The sequence below is a fragment of the Dendrobates tinctorius genome, unplaced genomic scaffold, assembly GCF_039654945.1.
Source record: "Dendrobates tinctorius isolate UK_male_01 unplaced genomic scaffold, ASM3965494v1 ptg000113l, whole genome shotgun sequence".
In the NCBI taxonomy this organism is placed as follows: domain Eukaryota; kingdom Metazoa; phylum Chordata; class Amphibia; order Anura; family Dendrobatidae; genus Dendrobates; species Dendrobates tinctorius.
In genome coordinates, this window is record NW_027361781.1 from 4,264,078 (window position 1) to 4,287,395 (window position 23,318).

General features: G+C 39.1%; 1 protein-coding gene across 1 annotated transcript in view; it reads right to left on the minus strand.

Annotated features, from left to right (window-relative positions):
• Nucleotides 1–3,066: 3,066 nt before the first annotated feature.
• SETBP1 (SET binding protein 1) overlaps nucleotides 3,067–23,318 on the minus strand; it is a 217,825-nt gene continuing 197,573 nt past the window's right edge. The window contains exons 4-5 of the mRNA XM_073589783.1: nucleotides 17,949–18,107; nucleotides 3,067–7,508 (exon numbers count right to left, since the gene is read on the minus strand). Of these exons, the coding sequence (XP_073445884.1) occupies nucleotides 7,024–7,508; nucleotides 17,949–18,107 (644 nt within the window). The 3' untranslated portion in view covers nucleotides 3,067–7,023. The remainder of the gene's footprint in view (nucleotides 7,509–17,948; nucleotides 18,108–23,318) is intronic.

Sequence of the window (23,318 nt, forward strand, 5' to 3'; positions counted from 1 at the left end):
AATCCAGAAAATCACATTGTATAAATTACATACATTTACATTTTGCAGTGACAAATAAGTATTTAATCCCCTACCAACCATTAAGAGTTTTGGCTCCTACAGATTCTGTGAGTGATTGAGAGATGGTGCTGTGGTCAGATGAGACAAATATTGAGCTCTTTGGCAATAACTCAACTCGCCGTGTTTGGATGGAATAGAAATGCTGCTTATGACACAAAGAACACCGTCCCCACTGTCAAGCATGGAGGTGGAAACATTATATTTTGGGGGTGTTTCTCTGCTAAGGGCACAGGACTACTTCACCACATCAATGGGAGAATGGATGGAGCCATGTACCATAAAATCCTGAGTGACAACCTCCTTCCCTCCGCCAGGACATTAAAAATTGGTTGTGGCTGGGTCTTCCAGCAAGACAATGACCCAAAACATACAGCCAAGGGAACAAAGGAGTGGCTCAAAAAGAAGCACATTAAGGTCATGGAGTGGCCTAGCCAGTCTCCAGACCTTAATCCCATAGAAAACCTATGGAGGGAGTTGAAGCTCCGAGCTACAAGTGACAGCCTCAAAATCTTAATGAATTAGAGATGTTCTGCAAAGAGGAGTGGACCAAAATTCCTCCTGACGTGCGCAAACCTCACCAACTACAAAAAACATCTGACTGCTGTGCTTGCCAACAAGGGTTTTGCCACCAAGTATTAAGTCTTGTTTGCCCGAAGATACAAATACTTATTTCTCACTGCAAAATGCAAATAAATGTATATAATTTATACACTGCTCAAAAAAATAAAGGGAACATTCAAATAACACATCATAGATCTGAATGAATGATTCTCATTGATTACTTTGTTTTTTCAAAGATGAATGTGCCGACAACAAAATCACACAAAAATAATCAATGGAAATCAAATTTATTAACCAATGGATGCCTGGATTTGTAGTCACACAAAATTAAAGTGGAATGTAATGTCCTTTAAAACAAGTCAAAATGAGGCTCAGGACTGTGAATGACCTCCCCACTGTACAACGCCTGGAAACTTATAAGCCACAACACTGGTATATATATAACGCAGATATAATCTATAATAATTCCTATACAAATAAACCAAACCAATTGATGTGTCAATGTGAATGGCAGAGCATTCAGGAATAATAAAGCCTACACATACCACTGTGTTTGGTATGCTGTCCATGTTCTGAACAGCACACAATTTTGTATTCGTGCACTTAGTTGCACACCTGACTTTGCACTAGTCACTTTATTGCTGCTTCAATTGGTGGTTAGGCATTTTTTTTAGACAAATTATTTTTCCTGAGGAGGCGCTATATAATTTTTAATTTTATACTTATTTTATGCGAGCACATTCTCTTGATAGTACTTTTACCAATATACACCTTTACCAATATAAATAATGGTATTTTAATATTCACCTTGGTCTTTTATATATTTTTCCTGTCCAAGTAATTTCTTCTTTTAGGCTTTATTTTTCTTTTGTACAATGCCTAGGCATGCTCCTGATGAGGTGGCGGATGGTCTCCTGAGGTATCTCCTCCCAGACCTGGACTAAAGCATCCGACAACTCCTGGACAGTCTGTGGTGCAACATGACATTGGTGGATGGAGCGAGACATGATGTCCCAGATGTGCTCAATCGGATTCAGGTCTGGGGAACGGGCAGGCCAGTTCATAGCTACAATGCCTTCATCTTGCAGGAACTGCTGACACACCTCAGCCACATCAGGTCTGGCACTGACCTGCATTAAGAGGAACCCAGGGCCAACCGCACCAGCATATGGTCTCACAAGGGGTCTGAGGATCTCATCTCAGTACCTAATGGCAGTCAGGCTACCTCTGGCGAGCACATGGAGGGCTGTGTGGCCCTCCAAAGAAACTCCACCCCACACCATTACTGACCCACTGCCAAACCGGTCATGCTGAAAGATGTTGCAGGCAGCAGATCGCTCTCCACGGCGTCTCCAGACTGTCACATCTGTCACATGTGCTCAGTGTGAACCTGCTTTCATCTGTGAAGAGCACAGGGCGCCAGTGGCAAATTTGCCAATCCTGGTGTTCTGTGGCAAATGCCAAGTGTCCTGCATGGTGTTGGGCTGTGAGCACAACCCCCATCTGTGGGTGTCAGGCACTCAGACCATCCTCATGGAGTCGGTTTCTAACTGTTTGTGCAGGCACATGCACATTTGTGGCCTGCTGGAGGTCATTTTGCAGGGCACTGGCAGTGCTCCTCCTGTTCCTCCTAGCACAAAGGCTGAGGTAGCGGTCCTGCTGCTGGGTTGTTGCCCTCCTAAAGCCCCCTCCATGTCTCTTGGTATACTGGTAGCGCCTCCAGCCTCTGGACACTACGCTGACAGACACAGCAAACCTTCTTGCCACAGCTCGCATTGATGTGCCATCCTAGATGAGCTACACTATCTGAGCCACTTGTGTGGGTTGTAGAGTCCGTCTCATGCTACCACGAGTGTGAAAGCACAAACATTCAAAAGGGACCAAAACATCAGCCAGAAAGCATTGGCACTGAGATGTGGTCTGTGGTCCCCACCTGCAGAACCACTCCTTTAATGAGGGTGTCTTGATAATTGCCAATAATTTCCATCTGTTGTCTATTCCATTTGCGCAACAGCATGTGAAACTGATTGTCAATCAGTGTTGCTTCCTAAGTGGAGAGTTTAATTTCACATAAGTTTCATATACTTGGAGTTATAATCTGCTAAAGTGTTCCCTTTATTTTTTTGAGCAGTGTACTATGTGATTTTCTGGATTTTATTTTTGATATTCTATCTCTCAATGTTAAAATTAACCTACCGTTAAAATTATAGACTGTTCATGCCTTTGTCAGTGGGCAAGCTTATAAAATCAGCAAGGGATCAAATCATTATTTCCTTCACTGTACGTGGTGGAGTACCCCTTTAAATCAATTTATTGATAACTTAAATCTAATAAAACAATAATAAATATTATCCAATTGTAAAATCAACTGACTTTGATGTTTTTACCTTTGATCTATACGGTTAATAGAACAATCAAATAAAATCAATAGATCCACAAAGTAAATTAGTCTGAATTGAATTCATTTAATTTCACACAATGAATAACATATGAATAGGATTAATATTTTTTTGTTTTTTTTTCACTTTAGTTAAGTGCTCTATACTGCTAACCTGATTTGGTAGCGAAAAAAAAAATGAGCTTTCCTTTATAAAAAAAAAAAAAAAAAAAAAAAAAAAAAGTTTAAAAACCAACATCTAGGATCATGACGTAGCATGACAAGAAAGCATGCCTGATGTACCTATGCATCATATAACAGCAATTTCATATTCATCGTTTTGTTTTTTTCTCCATTTTTTTTTTGCTTTTAAATGTACAAAAATGCTTCATGAATAAAAACTGTTACAAAAAGAACATTTCAAACAATGTACAAGTTTCTTCTTGCCTCTATATTCAATAAAATACAAATACAATTTTTTTTTTTGTTCTAAAATATGTTTACATACAATCAAAGTAGAACATGCAAGTACACTTTAAAAAAGGCTTTTAAAAACCACTTATGAATACAAACTAAAAATTAGCCAGCACGACTTGTAAAACAATTTTGTGCCCCGTTTTTTTTTTCCTTAAATATATACATATATAACATTTCATGTGCATTACTTAAGAAATAGCTTAGAAAAAAAAAGACAAAAAAAACAGCAACGTGGGACTGAAACGCAACAACCCCCTACGTTGATAGATTGGCAGCTCATTCAACTTATCGATATAATGTCTTTCTTTCCATGTAGTGTAAATATAGACTTATATGAAAATAATTAAAATTAAGGGGGTGGGGATGGGAAGGGCGGAGAGATGTGCTTTTGACTTGAACTGGGGTACTTTATTATATTTAATGGGTAGATCTTCAATCTATACACAGCTGAGCCTGTGAGGAAACTACCGATGAGAAGTTAAAATAAAAAAAAAAAATCAGATATTTGGAATTGTACACCAAAATCTAAAAAAAAAAAATTTTTGAGATTTTTAGGGTCATGCAACATTACAATAAAGAAAACTGAATATATAAGGTAGCAAAACTCAAGAGCGCACTGTCACCCTTGAGATGTAGATGCCAACTATACGAGCTGCACATTTGAGAACTTCACTTTTTTTTTTTCGATATTACGGATATCCAGCCACAGTTACTTGATCGTAACCATAAATCTTCCATATCCATTAAGCAAAAACCCCTAAAAACAATAACACTGTTTGAACCTATTTTAACTCATTAGCATGCTCATTATATACACTTAACGGAAAAAAATAAAAATAAAATACGATGTTTGTACTCGGCGTCGAGTTGACTTTGAAGCAAAAATTTCGGAAAAAAGTCTACAGGCTTAAAACAGATCGGTAAAAACGCCTAAAAATAAGACATCCTTAAAGAAAATGATCACTATATGGACAATTATGGGGCCTCTGTAGTGCATATGTAGTAATATCCAAAAAATTAAATTACATGGATGATTTGAAGTTGGTGGTACCCAAAATTTTTGAAAATCTAAATCTTTTTCTGTTTTTTCTTTTTAAGTCTTGAACCTGAGATCGAGAAGCCACCTGTATCACAAGTGAAACATCCATTTTCTCAAAAATATTCACTATGGAACTATAGTCATGCCATGATTTATTAAATACTAAATAATCTCTATGGCCCGGAGGGCTCCTGTACATTATTATTATTTATGGCTTTCAAAATGGCCCAAAAAAGTTAAAAAAAAAAAAAAAAAAAAAAAAAAAAAGTAAATATATCACCGTCCACAAGGAATCCAAGATTTATGAGAAGAAGCCGAGTGTTCCTTTAATGAAGTAATCTCCCTTCAAAGCATCGAGAAGTAATGATCCCACTTCTCAATTTAGGTTATGACTCCGTTAAAAACAGATTACATTTCTATTATAGAGAAGAGTTTACAATATTTTCAAAATGATAGATCTGGCCGGTAATGTTTTGCCTTTGTGCAGAGATGCACCAAATTTAGTACATTTCTAATTTTCCATTTTTTTGTTTAATACACTTGATTCCGTTCCATGACTTAAAAAAATCAGATTGAGTTAATTTATAAATATGACAATAGGACGACTTCTAATAAGTCATCCATAAGTATGTCAAGACGAAACTGCAAAACAAAATATGATTGTTTTTGTTGTTTTTTTAAAGTGCAAAATTTTAAAAACAAAATTTAAGAATTATTTTTTACTAATCAATTAAGGAAGGTTCTACTTTAGAAAATGGTAAAGAAATCTATAATCAACCAGACAAGCTGGAACTTTCACCGGAGTGGAAGGAGCCATACGTGGAGTAAGATCTATATGTAAATTATAGAATCAATTCAATCAGTTTGAGTTGAGAATCCTATTCTTTATTAAAAAAAACTTTTCTCATTTAAGAATTATTTTTTACTAATCAATTATGGAAGATTCTACTTTAGAAAATATGATTACGTAATCTGTGGTCAACCAGGCAAGCTGGAACTTTCACCGGAGTGGAAGGAGCCATACGTGGAGTAAGATCTATATGTAAATTATAGAATCAATTCAATCAGTTTGAGTTGAGAATCCTATTCTTTATTAAAAAAAAAAAAGTTTCTCATTTAAGAATTATTTTTACTAATCATTTACAGAAGATTCTACTTTAGAAAATATGTTTAAGTAATCTGTGGTCAACCAGGCAAGCTGGAACTTTCACCGGAATGGAGGAGCCATGTGTGGAGTACGAACTTTATAGAAATTTTACAATCAGTTTGAGTTGAGAATGATAGTAGTTATTACCATTATTTTCTTTTCTTTTCATCTTGGGCCTCAAAATCATTCCCTACATTTCAGATTGAAATTTTAAATCAATAGCTAAAAACGGATCAAACGACAGATTTTGAGTCACAGCCAGTTTGGGATCATGCAGACTGAAAAAATGTAATAATTACATTATGTACAACGGAAAAAAAAAAAAAAAAAAAAATTAAGGCAACCATAATTGGGGTTCCTGCTACCCAATGTGGCTTCAAGTGTGAACATTTTGCAGTTATGATATCCTATAGTTTTAAGTTAAGAACACTTGCTCCACTGTAACAACTATCAATAGGTCTGATTTCATTCTAGACGTTGTCCAGGTATACAGCTACTTCGGTAATTGCTTAACTTCTAAAAATGAGAATTTTTAATTTTACTTAAATTAAGTTGGCAACACACTGGAACAGTTGGGTATGACACTGCCATGCTTGTCAGTTAAGGTGCAATACAGGGGTACTGCAAAAAAAGAACAAAATCCTGCGGGAACTAAAATTACTGCAAGACAGATAATCTGCATAATGGTGGTTGAATTGAATAAAGCTGACTGCAGATTTGAAGGGGAAACTAAAAGGCAAACTTTTTTTTTTTTTTTTTTTTAAATTTCCTATGGCGCTTAGTTGCAAGTTAGAACAGGCTCATCAAAATGCATGGGAGCGAACCCACCCTCAAATAAGGAAAGGGTAGAGTCATGGGAAGGAAGTATCTACATCTACAGTGCAGATAATTATGACAGAAAAAAATGGTACACATTAATTTTTTAAACCTATAGAATGTGATAGGACAATTGATGAAACTTCTTTAAAAATTTAAATTTTTTTGTTTTTTTTCCCCAATGTGTACTGGCCATTTAAAAAAATATATCTTTTCCACTGCTATTGAAGGATTTTCTCTTCTCTTGGGTTCCAGAATGGAGGAGAACATATCACTACCCTGAAATAAGAAGGTACACAGTCTAATTAACAAACATGGGTCTTTTTCACAACTGGGTATGGTTTAGCATGAAGGTACAAATTTGAAGTCTGGTGCCAAGAGATTTGCGCATTAACTGTAGAACACAAGGATTGTTTTGTAACCTTAGTTAAATGGGGTCGAAGGAGGAACAGAGAGAAGAAAAAAAATAGCTGCAGCTTTTCCAAGGGGTTCAACCCTATCCATTGTCAGCTTGATTATCAAATGAAACACAAGTCCGTATTGAACTCAGGGGCCATTTTCAGATCCCCCTCGTCTCTTTCTACGTCTTTTCGTCTTCACCTGCTCTTCATTTGGAAGTTTCCTCTTTCCATTTCGTGGCGCTCGAGAATTTTGAGATTCTCTTGCCATATGTATGACCGCTTCGATGGTGTCCATGACTGTGTCTTGACTTTTCTTCTCTGGTTCATGTGAATGGATCTTTTGACCTCGTTTGTTGGGGAGGTCAACACATTTCTCCAGAACAGGCATTTGGTCTCTAGAATCATCGTCAAACAAAACAGATTGCTTCCTTGGGCGACCCCTTCTCTTCTTCACAAAGTTATTGCCCGTCTTGGATTGTCTCTGTAATCTCTTGGCCTTTAAGATTTTGTTCACATGATCCATGTTCTTTTTGGTGGACAGAATTTTGTTGAAGTTGCACATTTTCCTCACTTCGCCCTGGATGGCTTCGATCTCACATCTCTTGAAACGATTTCGGAGTGAGGCATTGGCTAAATGAAAACAGAAAAAAAAAAGTTTTAATTGAATCAAGAATACTTAGATGAAAGAAGCTATGTAGAACTATAAAGTGATGGCGTTTCTTAGAATTCTGAGGTCATCAACATCAGATTGGGGGGGGATCAACTATCAAACACCTACCACTCAGGTAACTGAAAGATCTCGGAGTACCAGCAAACGTCCCCTCTATGTAATTTATAAGACACACTTTATATGTGTTAAATGATAGCTAGAAGTGCTGAGTCTGACCCACGCCACACACCACCGATCTGATATTCATGTTGCGTCTTAAAGATAAACCATCAATTGTGCTGTAGTCTTGACAAATTTTATAATAGTAAATTTAAAGACACATTCCAGTCAAACTTAATGCAAAGCTTAAGAGCTCAGTCACAGGTCCTAGTTTCTCACGTATGAGGAAAAACGGCTTAATTATTTTGATCAGAGTTTGATTAGCGTGTGGTCCGAGTGTCATGAGTTTTTCTCAAATGTGGAGGGAAAATTTTTTTTCTCAGTTTCCTTTCTGACGGTTAATAAAAATCAGACTGCACTTTTCACGAACCCATAGACTTGCATTGCATTTTGATTTGATGCTTGGATGAAAACTGGACATAATAATTTAATATTGTCCTCGGACCACTCGGTGAGAGGAAAAAATCTTATATGTACATCCCAATAGACTCATGGGCACGAGTGCCAAATGTGAAAACCGTGAATAGCACTCTTACAAGAAAATGGATTGTGTGAGTGAGCCTTAAAAGGGGTTTTCCCACAAACAAAAGTTCATTTTAAATCAATAGATCTTGGAATAATAATAATTTTCACAATTGGATGTGTTTAAATAAAATGTTCCTGTGCGGAGATAATCTTATAAATGTGCCCCTGCTGTGTACTGTGTAATGATCGTGTCTGACCGTACAGGAACATGGTCTGATCATACCGCAGATCCTGGGCAGGGGGAGAAGCAAAAGAGTATACAGACATTATAGCATGGGATCACAGCGGATTGTTTAAAAACATGCAGGGAAATGTTTTACCCCACAAAAACAGTGTTTTACCTCAAAGAATGTATCAGCTGTGATGCTGTGCTGTCCTGTCTGTATACTCTTGCTTCCTCCCCTGCCCAGGAGCTGTGGTATGATTAGACCATGTCCCTGTACGGTCAGACACAGCAGGGGCACATTTTATAAGATTATCTCAGCACAGGAACATTCTATTTAAACACATCAGATTGTGGAAATTATTACTATTCCAAGTTTATTAATTAAAATGAACTTTTGTTTGTGGGAAAACTCCTTTAAGTGGGAGAAGCACAAATTCTTGCTTTTTTAATTTTTTACTTTTTTTTCTTAACTGCTACTTCTGAATGGTTGGCAACTTTATTTTTTCATCTACTGTTGGGAGTTTTTGAAGACTTTTTTTTGCTATATCTTTGATTTGAAATTCAAAATGGTACATATTGTAGAGACACTTATGGCAAACAATCAACTTTGCCTTTAGGCTAAGTGCACATGGTGATTTTCCTCCTGCGGATTTTTCCGTGCAGATTTGAAGAAATCCGCAGGTCAAATGACCTGCATTTTTCCTGCGGATTTCTTCCTTTTTTATTGTGTTTTTTGTGCGGTTTTCCACTGCGGTTTTCCCCCTGCAGATTTGGAGAATGGAGCAGGTGGAAAAGCGCACAAAAGAAGTGACATGCTGCATTTTTTGTACCGCACAAAAACCGCACGGAAAAAAACGCAGCATCTGCACAGCAGTTTTTTTTTTCATTGATTTACATGCTACTGTAAGTCACTTTGCGGATCTGCAGCGTTTCTGCGCAGTAAAATCCGCTGCGGATCCGCAGGAAAAATGCATCGTGTGCACATGGCCTTAGGATACGTTTTCGGGCAGTGCAACCACAGGCAAAATGAAGCAATACATATTTCCTATCAACGAGATATCTGGGTCCTCCAGAGGGAGAGACGTATCTTGCATCCACTCTTCATTCTGTTCAACAGCAGTCAAATCCTCCGAATAGACAAAACCTTCTCAAGAAACTCTTGAATTATTCAAATCATACACCACCTTTACCAATTGTGTCTTGTATTAAAAGGGGCAGTCCAATCAAAGGACCTTCGTTCAAAGTACAGCCTAGATGACAATCAGATGATCCACATTTGGGATCTCCAGAATACAGTCAATTTTGCCAGGGGAAGACTTATAAGTAGAGTTCAGCGAATATGTTCGAAATCGGTACCCGAAGCTGAATTTGTCATTCGTGCCATATTGGCACCTTAATCTTGCAGAGTTTTGTTTGACGATCAATTCCGAACATATTCGCTCATTTCAACTCCAGTTGACGTCAAAGACGTTCGGCAAATATCGCAAAAAAACAATATTCGCCGCCGATCGCAATCGGAACCGAATTTTGAAAAATTAGCTCAACTCTACTTATAAGGCACATGAACAAAGATTGGTCTCATGGGGAAACCCATTTAAAACCAAATGTTTTCATTGTAATACTATTATTGACCACCGGGAAAGCTGTTAGGAAGGAACTACGCAAGAGCAACTCAAATAATACAACACCGCAAGAGAGGCGGAGCTACTTAACGCATTAACTTACATATTTTATCTAAAAACATTACTATTGTTTGTGGCTAGTAATATAATTCCTAGTTACTACTAGGGACTCTAATAGACTTGGGGCTCCTAATAGTGAAATCTAGAACTTGCACAGCTCTAAAAACAGAAGACAAGTCTACTGAATAACCAAATACATTTTCCATAAGTCTACTCAAACTACCAGTATCCAGACGCTACAACCACTGCGTCCAGTTAGATATTAAAAGTTGAAAGCAAAGTTTGGTCTTAATTAGTTAAAGCTCATTATTCAGTTTATCAGGTTGTTTCGCCTTGGGGGCATTCTGAAGGAAGGAGCTTCTATTCGGAGTAACATCTGGGCTCAGACAGCAGATTTCTTCACAGTGAAGACATTTTCAAAGAGATCTTCATTAATTACAGGAAACTCATGGCGCAGTCCCATTTCCCCATTAACGGTTCCTTGTATATTTCATCAATTTATCCCAGCATCTGGACTGCAGATACATCCCAACATTTTTAAATTGCACTTAAAAAAATTCTATAAAAAAGGAAAATTTTATTAAAATTCCCCATGTGGATAATTTCACACCTGGAAAATGTAGTTTTGAAATAAATTGGATAGCAAATTGCCAACATGCTGAAGCCCTCAAAATCCTTTCTAAAACATTTCCTCAGATTTCTTTTTTTTTTTTCATTTACTATTTATGAGCACACACTAAAAGCTGTAGTGGACCAACCTTACTGAAATAGTCAAACATTGTACCTTCATCTAAAAAGGTCTTCAAAGGAACCTTTCGCTAGGTTTATGCTACACCGAGACCAACAACATGTAGAGAGATGCCGATTACAGTGATACATCACTTATTAGGCTGCTTGCTGTAATTTTGATAAAATCCCCATTTTCGCTGCTGCCGATCTACCAGTTTTCTGAAAGCCGAGCTGTGTATAACCCCGCCCACACCACTGACTGGCAGGTTCCTGTCTATGCACTGTGTGCACAGAAAGCTGCAAGCGAGTCCTGGGAGCGGGGGATATACAGAGCTCGTGAATATGGAGGACTACCCCGGCAGCAGGTTTACTAGACCTCTAGTCCACACAACATCATGTATCCCATAAGTATTCATTCACTTTATACAGTTCATATCAAAGTAGATTTTAGTGTTTCAACTTAAGCTAATCATGAACTTATTTGCAGTACCAGGCCTGACCACTTGGTGTGCTACTTCTTAAACAGATTCTACCTTCACCTGCTATCTCAGTTCCACTTTTCTTGTAAACCTTTCTGGGCAGGACCGATTCTAACTATATACCAGACAGTCACAAAGACAAGTGAACAGTTATGGCTAAAGGTTTTGAGACGGACACAAAGTTTGTTTTTCGCAAAGTTAACAGATTCAGTTTTTATAGAGCCAATTTGCATTAACTAGATTATGAAAAGTGATCAGGTGAATTTACAAAAAAAAAAAAAAAAATACTCAATCATGCCTTACCATGAAAATTAACTTAATCACAGAAAATCCCTTTCCACTGAATTTCAGCCCTGCCATAGAATTACCTGCTCACCTCACTTTCTGATCTTGTTAATTCAGGAGAAAGTGTTAATAAGGACAAGACAGCTGATATCACACCATTATGCTGATAGAATTCTAAGAACAGACTAGCTACTTTCAAAGGGGACTGGTAATTGAACTCTTCTTCTGTTAACCATGGTTACCACCAAGGAAATATGTGCTTACATCATTGCTTTACAGGCAAGGACATTGCTACTTTTAAGACTGCCCCTAAATCAACCATCTATGAAGAACTTCAAAAGAGGTACAGTAGCTGTAAAAAATGCTTCAGGTCAGCCAAAAAAGTCCAGCAATGGTCAGGTCAGTGTCCTAAAGAGGATTCAGCAACAGGATCATTTTAGCACCAGTGCACAGGTTGCTCAGGTATGGTGACAGGCAGGTTTCAGTCTGTGTCATGCCAACAGTTTAGCATCCTGAGACCATTCATGTATGGGGTTGCTTTTCATCCAAGGGACTGCTATGAATACACAATGGAATCTATAAATCCTACAAGGGGAACTTCTCACAATGATCCAGGAGCAATTTTGGTGATGCTTTTTCAAGTATTTCACACCACGTCAAAAGGCAAAAGTGATAAGTAATTGGCTCGGTGAACAAAATATTGCAACCACTCAGATCTAAATTCCATTGAGAACCTGTGGCAATCCTCAGAAAAGGGGATGGACAAACAAAAAAAACTACATAAATTGCAAAAATCTCAAAAGCACTGATTAGGGAAGTATAGGATGTCATCAATCAGGATTTGGCCCAGGAAAATAAGGGTCAACACTAGTGATGAATGAGCAGTAAACTGCTTGGGTACTCGACTCCACTACTGAGCAGAATGTAAGTCAATGAAGCAGTTGAGCATTTTCACAGGAGACCTGTACTCGACAGGTGGGAAAGATGAAGCAGTCTCGCAATTTACCGAGCAGAGAGAGAGAGAGACACAGAGAGACACAGACAGAGAGAGACCGAGAGAGCGAGATAGCCCTGCACTCCCCAGCAGGGGGATTACCAGCTTTAGTACTGTACATCTGAGATTAAAATGAGGGACTTGAATAGCATGCAATAATATGTCCCATATTAAATGGATTTGGTTTCTTTTGGTGCTGAAGAGGTTAACAAAACTTTCTATGCTGGTCAGAAACATGTAGCTCCATTTCAGCTGCTTCTGATCTGGTCATTATCTCTCACTTTAAAACCCGGCCAGACCTTCTCTTACGTGCCAGTGAAAGCTTTGCTTCCTAGCTCCTTGGAGATGCTCTGCTGAATTGGAGATAGTTGTTGCTACTGGAGATTGCTGGGTGTATGCTTTCCTCATTGTCTTATTCCCATTTGGCTGGTACATTCCTATCCTTCCCTATACACCTCTCTACATGTGGTGACTGTTTTGAATGTTAGTTGCATTCTGCTATCCTTGTATGTCTTATGTGTTGATACACTAGCATTTCTTTCCCAAGCCTCCTGGAGGAGGAAGAGGGGACAGCTTACGGTATAACAAGAGACAAATATAGACCAAAGAACCAAAAGCCAAATAGACCCAATCCCCTGTGGTAGGGTCTATAGCAGTTCCAGTATAACAAGAGAACAGTAAAGTTGGTGACCCAAGCCTATTTCCCTTCAGAGGTACTTTTGGGAGCAGGGATAGTTAGGGCCCCAGTCCTCGGAACAGTTCAGGGCCCCTTTCCCTAATCACCAACAGTCACAGTGTGACACCATAAAAACACTGATTATAATACCTTAACCCCTTCACCCCCAAGGGTGGTTTGCACGTTCATGACCGGGCCAATTTTTACAATTCTGACCACTGTACCTTTATGAGGTCATAACTCTGGAACGCTTCCATGGATCCCGGTGATTCTGACATTGTTTTCTCGTGACATATTGTACTTCATGTTAGTGGTAAAATTTCATTCAAATAACTTGCGTTTATTTGTGAGAAAAACGGAAATTTGGCGAAAATTTTGAAAATTTCGCAATTTTCCAACTTTGAATTTTTATGCCCTTAAATCACAGAGATACGGCACACAAAAAACTTGATAACTAACATTTCCCACATGTTTACTTTACATCAGCACAATTTTGGAACCAAAATTTTTTTTTGTTAGGAAGTTATAAGGGTTAAAAGTTGACCAGCGATTTCTCATTTTTACAACACCATTTTATTTTTAGGACCACATCACATTTGAAGCCACTTTGAGGGGTCTATATGATAGAAAATACCCAAAAGTGACACCATTCTAAAAACTGCACCCCTTAAGGTGCTCAAAACCACATTCAAGAAGTTTATTAACCCTTTAGGTGCGTCACAGGAATTTTTTTGAATATTTAAAAAAAAATGAACATCTAACTTTTTTCATAAAAAAAATACTTCAGGTTCAATTTTTTTTATTTTACCAAGGGTACCAGGAGAAATTGGACTGCAAAAGTTATTGTGCAATTTGTCCTGAGTACGCAGATACCTGATATGTGGGGGGGAACCACTGTTTCGGTGCATGGCAGAGCTCAGAATGGAAGGAGCGCCGTTTGACTTTTTCAATGCAAAATTGGCTGGAATTCAGATTGGACGCCATGTCACGTTTGGAGAGTCTCTGATGTACCTAAACAGTGGAAACCCCCTACAAGTGACCCCATTTTGGAAACTAGACCCCCCAAGGAACTTATCTAGATATGTGGTGAGAACTTTGAACCCACGAGGGCTTTACAGAAGTTTATAACGTACAGCGGTACAATTAAAAAATCATATTTTTTCCACAAAAATGATCTTTTCACCCCAATTTTTATTTTCCCAAGGGTAACAGGACCCTAAAAGTTATTGTGCAATTTGTCCTGAGTATGCTGATACCCCACATGTGGGGGTAAACCACTATTTGGGCGCATGGCAGAGCTCGGAAGGGAAGCAGCGCCATTTGACGTTTTTGGCTGGAATTGAGATCGGACACCATGTCGCGTTTGGAAAACCCCTGATGTACCAAAACCGTGGAAACCCCCCACAATTGACACCATTTTGGAAACTAGACCCCCTAAGGAACTTATCTAGATGTGTGGTGAGAACTTTGAACCCCCATGGGCTTCACTGAAGTTTATAACATAAAGCCATACAATTAAAAAATCATATTTTTTCCATAAAAATGATCTTTTCACCCTCAATTCTTATTTTTCCAAGGGTAACAGGACTGTAAAAGTTATTGTGCAATTTGTCCTGAGTACGCTGATACCCCACATGTGGGGGTAAACCACTATTTGGGCGCATGGCAGAGCTCGGAAGGGAAGCAGCGCCATTTGACGTTTTTGGCTGGAATTGAGATCGGACACCATGTCGCGTTTGGAAAACTCCTGATGTACCAAAACAGTGGAAACCCCCCACAAATGACACCATTTTGGAAACTAGACCCCCTACGGAACTTATCTAGATGTGTGGTGAGCACTTTGACCCCCCCAGTGCTTCACAGAAGTTTATAATGCCCGGGCGTGAAAATAAAAAATTCGTATTTTTTCCACAAACATGATCTTTTAGTCACCATTTTTTTATTTTCCCAAGGGTACCAGGAGAAATTGGACCCCAAAAGTTGTCCAATTTGTTCTGAGTATGCTGATACCCCATATGTGGGAGAAAACTACTGTATGGGCACACGTCGGGGCTCGGAAGGGAAGTAGTGACGTTTTGGAATGCAGACTTTGATGGAATGGTCTGCGGGTGTCATGTTGCCTTTGGAGAGCCCCTAATGTACCTAAACAGTGGAAACCCCCCACAAATGACACCATTTTGTAAACTAGACCCCCTAAGGAACTTATCTAGATGTGTGGTGAGCACTTTGAACCCCCCAGTGCTTCACAGAAGTTTATAACGCCCGGGCGTGAAAATAAAAAATTCGTATTTTTTCCACAAACATGATCAATTAGTCCCCAATATTTTCATTTTCCCAAGGGTAACAGGAGAAATTGGACCCCCAAAAGTTGTTGACCAATTTGGCCTGAGTACGCTGACACCCCATATGTGGGAGAAAACTACTGTATGGACACACGTCGGGGCTCGGAAGGGAAGCAGTGACGTTTTGGAATGCAGACTTTGATGGAATGGTCTGCGGGTGTCATGTGCGTTTGGAGAGCCCCTGATGTACCTAAACTATTGAAACTCCCCACAAGTGACCCCATTTTGGACACTAGACCCCCCACGGAACTTATCTAGATGTGTGGTGAGCACTTTGAACCCCCAAGTGCTTCACAGAAGTTTATAACACTCGGACGTGAAAATAAAAAAATCATTTTTTTCCACAAAAATGATATTTTTGCCCCCAATTTTTTATTTTCCTAAGGGTAACAGGAGAAATTGGACCCCAAAAATTGTTTTGCAATTTGTCCTGAGTAGGTTGATACCCTACATGTGTGGTAAAACACTGTTTGGGCGCATGGCAGAGCTTGGAAGGGAAGGAGCAACATTTGACTTTTTCAACTCAGAATTGGCTGGAATTGAGATCAGACGCCATGTTGCATTTGGAGAGCCCCTGATGTGCCCAAACAGTGGAAACCCCCCAATTATAACTCCAACCCTAACCCCAACACACCCCTAACCCTAATCTGAGCCCTAACCCTAGCCCTAACCCTAGCCCTAACCCTAGCCCTAACCCTAGCCCTAACGGGAAAATGGAGATAAATACTTTTTTTTAAAAATTTTATTATTTTTCCCTAACTAAGGGGGTGATAACGGGGGGTTTGATTTACTATTTATGGCGGTTTTTATATTTGGCAGCTGTCGCACGCTAAAAGACGCTTTTTATTGTAAAAATAGTTTTTGCATCACCACATATTGAGAGCTATAATTTTTCCGTATTTTGACCCACCGAGTCATGTGAGGTCTTATTTTTTGCGGGACAAGTTGACGTTTTTATTGGTACCATTTTCGGGCACGTGACATTTTTTGATCGCTTTTTATTCCTATTTTTGGGACACAGAATGAACAAAAACCAGCGTTTTATGAATTTCTTTTGGGGGGGTGCGTTTACACCGTTCCGCGTGCGGTAAAATTGATAAAGCGGTTTTATTCTTCGGGTCAGTACGGTTACAGCGATACCTCATTTATGTCATTTTCTTATGTTTTTGTCGGTTTTATGCAATGAAAACTATTTTATATAAAAAATAATTATTTTTGCATTGCTTTATTCTGTGAGCTATAACTTTTTTATTTTTTCGCTGATAATGCTGTGTGGTGGCTCGTTTTTTGCGGGACAAGATGACGTTTTCAGCGGTATCATGGATGTTTATATGCGTCTTTTTGATCGCGCGTTATTACACTTTTTGTTTGGCGGTATGATAATAAATCATTATTTTTTGCTTCGTTTTTTATTTTTATTTTTTAAGGGGTTCGCTAAAGGGGTTAACTAATGGGACAGTTTTATAGGGCGGGTCATTATGGACGCGGCGATACCTAATATGTGTACTTTTATTGTTTTTTTTTTTATTATTTCCAAAAAATGGATTTATTGGGGGAATATTTTTTTTTTTTCTAATTTATTTGGCGATTTTTTTTAAAAATTATTTTAACACTTTTTTTTATTTTTTTTTTTACTTTATTAAATAGTCCCAGGTGGGGCATCACTGTCCTGTGACAGATCTGTCACATCACAGATCACTGTGACAGATCAGCGATCTGACACAGGCACTGCAGAAGGCTTCCTCATGCCTGCGCTTTGCAGGCACTGAGGAAGCCAGCTTCCTCAGGCCCCCGAAGGCCCCCGTCGCCATCTTGGATCCGGGGGCCTGGAGGAAAGGAGTCCCCCGCAGCAGCGCTGCACATTGCGCTGCCGTGGGGGGCTCAGGGAAGCACGGAGGGAGCCCCCTGCCTGCCGATGCTTCCCTTTAACCCCCGGTACACCGCGATCATGTTTGATCGCGGTGTGCAAGGGGTTAACGTATCGGGGGCGGTCCGTGACCGCCCCTGACACATTGTGCCGGGTGTCAGCTGTGATAATCAGCTGACACCCGGCCGCGATCAGCGGCGCTCACCACGTGGGCGCCGCTGATCGCGCTAGACGTACTATCCCGTCCATGGGCATAGGGGCCCGGGTCCCATGGACGGGATAGTACGTCTCATGTCAGGAAGGGGTTAAACACAGAAGCAGCATACTTTGTGAATAATACCAAAATACGTGTCAGTCTCAAAACTTTGGCCACGACTCTACTACCAAGTATCTTATACCGAACATGTATTTACTATCCGCATGAATGCTGAAGTATAAACCATTCAATGGCAAATGAAAACAAAGGAAACTTTTCACATCAATAGCTCATACTGACCTGACTCGTTGGATGATGAGAAGAAGGTTAGGAGGGGATTTGGAGGCACTGATGCAGATTCGGCTGCTGGCTTCCTTTTGGTCATATTGTTGGAAGTAGTAGTTTCATTCTTATTGTGTTGAGACAGGTGATCAGCTTTCTGATGAGTGCTTGCTAAACCTGAAAAGATAAAGGAAAAATGAAAAAAAAAGGTAATTTAATTTTTTAAAGTTTATACTGTAAGACATAATAAGTTTAACATCCAGCTATGGATAAATCCAATAGCCAGTAGATAATGTGGCAGTCATTAGGCACCAAAATATATATTGATGTATTATAATATCCTGCCCAAAAAATGAAACATGTTTATGATTTATATAAATAAAACACATTTAGAAGGTAAATGTATACTATTGGTAAGCAGTGGTACTGCAACAAAACACCATTTTAGTATCTACTAATCACAATTAATTATTCCAAAAAGAGTTTCCCTACTAGACCTACTGTGTACGAGGACAAGAGCTCTCCACTGTGCAACGAAGACAAGAGCTCCCCCCTATGCAACGAGAAAGAAAACCACAACTAGGCAAGAAAACCACACCTAGGCAAGAAAACCACACCTATGCAATAAGAAAACCACACCTATGCAATAAGAAAACCACACCTATGCAATGAGGGATAGACCTCCACTATGAAGATGAGGTCCCAAGTCAAGATAATTTGTGACAAATTTTAGATATTTTAAAATAATTATGAGTAGTCGCAAAGCTTTGACTTCTATTTTTGAGACCAATACATTCCAATTGCAAGTCCATTTAGCCAAACTTATATTTTCAAAGTTGATCAAGTTTGCCCAAAAATAAACTGTAGATGGCACTGCACCCCAAAGAGTAACGCATAGATTCAAGAAAAAGATTGATTTAGCATTTACCATAAACCAGTGATTGGGGATTTCTACAGGGGTTTGTTAATTGGTGCTCAATCTATTTTAGCCAAGAAGGAATTTTTTTATGCTAAGAAGAGAAATGAGGCTTACAGTCTCGAATGATCTATGGGCACAATTATCCACATATTTACAGATAGGAATGCACTTATAGCCGTCATATGAAAAGACTACTAGAACATTACGCAATGTATTAAATCAGCAGAAAACCCGCTGGAACATCCACATGGTATAAATGATGAGATCACACTAAGGTTGCTTTTTGGAGACATTCAAAACACAAAAACTCAATATACGAGTGTACATTATATTACACGCAATGTTTACATATCACTACATTAGATTTTTCTCTCCCTCAAGTCCCACCAGCCTTGATACATCATTTATTCAATACACATATTATGGGCTAGTTACTTGTTACAGTGGACATGGATAAGATGAAGGTTAAACTGCTCAGAAAAGTGAATCCCAGTCAGGTTGCGGCTTTTAACACTAGATGACATGTTAGAGGCCAAAGAGCTTTACAGTCTCTGTAGGGGGAGATTATACTGGGAGAGAAAGAAAGACTGACTGTTTTAATCATTAGAGGGGGTCGTCCACACTAATATATAGGCAGGAGGTAGGGTCCTAGATGTGAGATATGTGTCACCAAGGTGGTTGGCCTCGGTAACGTAAAAATCTGTAGCAGTAACACTAGGTTACAGAGATGGTTAATTTGACGGTTTTTGAGTCTGGGATTTGGGAGCAACCAAAAGAATCTGGGTGAAAAAAGCTGTTCCCATAATCCAGGCCTGGGCTTAAAGGTCTAATAACAGCAGCTGGGTTAGCTCAGCAGAGTGGAGTTTGGCTGGAGCTGAACCGAGGTGTTTGATGAATGTACAGTTAGGTCCATATATATTTGGACAGACATTTTTCTAATTTTGGTTCTAGACATTACCACAATGAATTTTAAACAAAAACAATTCACATGCAGTTGAAGTTCAGACTTTCAGCTTTCATTTGAGGGTATTAACATTAAAATTGGATGAAGGGTTTAGGAGTTTCAGCTCCTTAACATGTGCCACCCTGTTTTTAAAGGGACCAAAAGTAATTGGACAGATTAAATAATTGTAAATAAAATGTTCGTTTCTAGTACTTGGTTGAAAACCCTTTGTTGGCAATGACTGCCTGAAGTCTTGAACTCATGGCCATCACCAGACGCTGTGTTTCCTCCTTTTTGATGCTCTGCCAGGCCTTCACTGCGGTGGTTTTCAGTTGCTGTTTGTTTGTGGGCCTTTCTGTCTGAAGTTTAGTCTTTAACAAGTGAAATGCATGCTCAATTGGGTTGAGATCAGGTGACTGACTTGGCCATTCAAGAATATTCCACTTCTTTGCATTAATAAACTCCTGGGTTGCTTCCGCTTTATGTTTTGGGTCATTGTCCATCTGTAGTATGAAACGACGACCAATCAGTTTGGCTGCATTTGGTTGGATCTGAGCACACAGGCTCTGAATACCTCAGAATTCATTCGGCTGCTTCTTTCCTGTGTCACATCATCAATAAACACTAGTGACCCAGTGCCACTGGCAGCCATGCATGCCCAAGCCATCACACTGCCTCCGCCGTGTTTTACAGATGATGTGGTATGCTTTGGGATCATGAGCTGTACCACGCCTACGCCGCACTTTTCTCTTTCCATCATTCTGGTAGAGGTTGATCTTGTTTTCATCTGTAAAAAGAATGTTCTTCCAGAACTGTGCTGGCTTTTTTAGATGTTTTTTAGCAAAGTCCAGTCTAACCTTTTGATTCTTGATGCTTATGAGTGGCTTGCACCGTGCAGTGAACCCTCTGTATTTACTTTCATGCAGTCTTCTCTTTATGGTAGATTTGGATATTGATACGCCTACCTCCTGGAGAGTGTTGTTCACTTGGTTGGCTGTTGTGAAGGGGTTTCTCTTCACCATGGAGATTATTCTGCGATCATCCACCACTGTTGTGTTCCGTGGGCGCCCAGGTCTTTTTGCATTGATGAGTTCACCAGTGCTTTCTTTCTTTCTCAGAATGTACCAAACTGTAGATTTTGCCACTCCTAATGTTGTAGCAATTTCTCGGATGGGTTTTTTCTGTTTTTGCAGCTTAAGGATGGCTTGTTTCACCTGCATGGAGAGCTCCTTTGACTGCATGTTTCCTTCACAGTAAAACCTTCCAAATGCAAGCACCACACCTCAAATCAACTCCAGGCCTTTTATCTGCTTAACTGAGAATGACATAACGAAGGGATTGCCCACACCTGTCCATGAAATAGCCTTGGAGTCAATTGTCCAATTACTTTTGGTCCCATTAAAAACAGGGTGGCACATGTTATGGAGCTGAAACTCCTAAACCCTTCATCCAATTTTAATGTGAATACCCTCAAATGAAAGCTGAAAGTCTGAACTTCAACTGCATCTGAATTGTTTTGTTTAAAATTCATTGTGGTAATGTCTAGAAAAATGTTGTCTCTGTACAAATATATATGGATCTAACTTTATGTTATACTACTAGGGCTAATTCTGTTGGAAAACCTAAATTGGTGGTTGTAAGGGTGGTTTCACATTTGCGTTTAAGGCCGCAGCGTCGGCCTTGCGCACGGCCGCCGCTAAGCCCCGCCCCCTGCCGTACCTCCGCCAGTAGCTCCGCCTACGGGCGCATGACGCTGCATGCGTCCTGCGTCCCCTATCTTTAGCACTGGGGTCGCAGGCCGTGCGCAGGTATGCGTTTGGCGGCGCATGGGTCCTTTTGACGCTGCGCCGAGCGCACCAAATTGCAACCTGTTGCATCTGGAAAAACAGTTGATTCCTTCTCTTCAAGCAATGTTCCCCAACTCTGAGGACTAGTTTTTTCAGCAGGACAATGCGCCATGCCACGCAGCTAGGTCAATCAATGTGTGGATGAAGGACCACCACATCAAATCCCTGTCATGGCCAGCCCAATCTCCAGACCTGAATCACATTGAAAACATCTGGAATGTAATCAGCAGGAAGATAGACACAAGCCATCAAACAAAGAAGAACTGCTTACATTTTTGTACCAGGAGGGGCATAAAGTCACCCAAAAGCAGTGTGTAAGACTGGTGGAAAGCAGCCAAGATGCATGAAAGCTGTGATTAACAATCATGGTTATTCCACAAAATATTGATTTCTGAACTCTTCCTGAGTTAAAACATAAGTTTTGTTGTTTCTAAATGATTATGAACTTTTTCTGAAAATAAATACTAAATTTATTGCTTGGAAATTTGGGGACAGGTTGTCAGTAGTTTATAGAATAAAAGAACAATTTACATTTTACTCAAAAATATACCTATAAACAGTAAAATCAGATAAACCGAAAATTTTGCAGTGGTCTCTTAATTTTGGCCACAGCTATATATGTGTATAGTAGGAAAATTGGGAAATTATAATAGTAATGATTATATTATTATTCTGTAACCTAAATTAAAAAAAAAATACTTCTTGTTAGTATAATTACCCACCAAAGCAAACCACAAGGTTTTTTGGAATGTGGGAGGAAATTGGAGTAACTCAGAGGGCGAACGAACTAATACTGTGTGATTTTAATATTTGGATTTGAAACCTTGACCCCATGGCCAAGCACTGAGCCACTACAGCATCTTAAAGGTAATCCTAAAATTACCTACTGTTTAAGTCAAGTTTTTATCGTTAATTTGTTTTTACATTTTATTTTTTAAACACATTTTTCATATCACAGTATTTAAAAAGTAAAAAAATATTGGGCTATTCTAGACTTGTATAGACTGCTGCTTCAAAAAATCCACAGAAAATCCTTTAGAAAATCCTGTCTTTATACTCCTGCCTCTGATGGTAAGGAGCCTGCTGAAAACTCTTTAAAAAAAACAATAGGAGTCTAAAATAGCCTCAGCGGCCAGTGTGAAAAATTGAAAGATTTTATTTTTTATCTGATAGATTAATGTATTTGATGATCGATTCTCCTTGATCAAGAATCTGAAAAAAATCCAATGTCAACTGTTACGTTGCCTATTGAATGCTGGATTGATGGATTATTAGCATTAATATTCATGATCTCATTCTAAAACAGCGTTGGCTTTTCATGTCCTTTACGATGACTGTTATAAAAACAAAATAAGCATATGGTCACAAGGAAAAGTGTTCTTTTATTTTATAAAAAGAAGGACTCTGAAAAGCGGCTGGAACACGACGGCAATGTAATGGATGTTGCTGAAAGTCTCGATTATTCATTTCATCTCCATTAATCTCGTAGAAACCAGATGATGGATTTTGGTAATAACGCCTGTCACCATAAAGTGCAGAGAAGATGAGGTTTTATTGCAGGCCTGTCATACATTTCTTTGACACAACATGTTTAAAAAAAAGGTACAGGGGGAATCCATACCATCCGATTGTATCTGCTACAGATGTGATAACATCTGATCAATGTCTAAGAATTATGG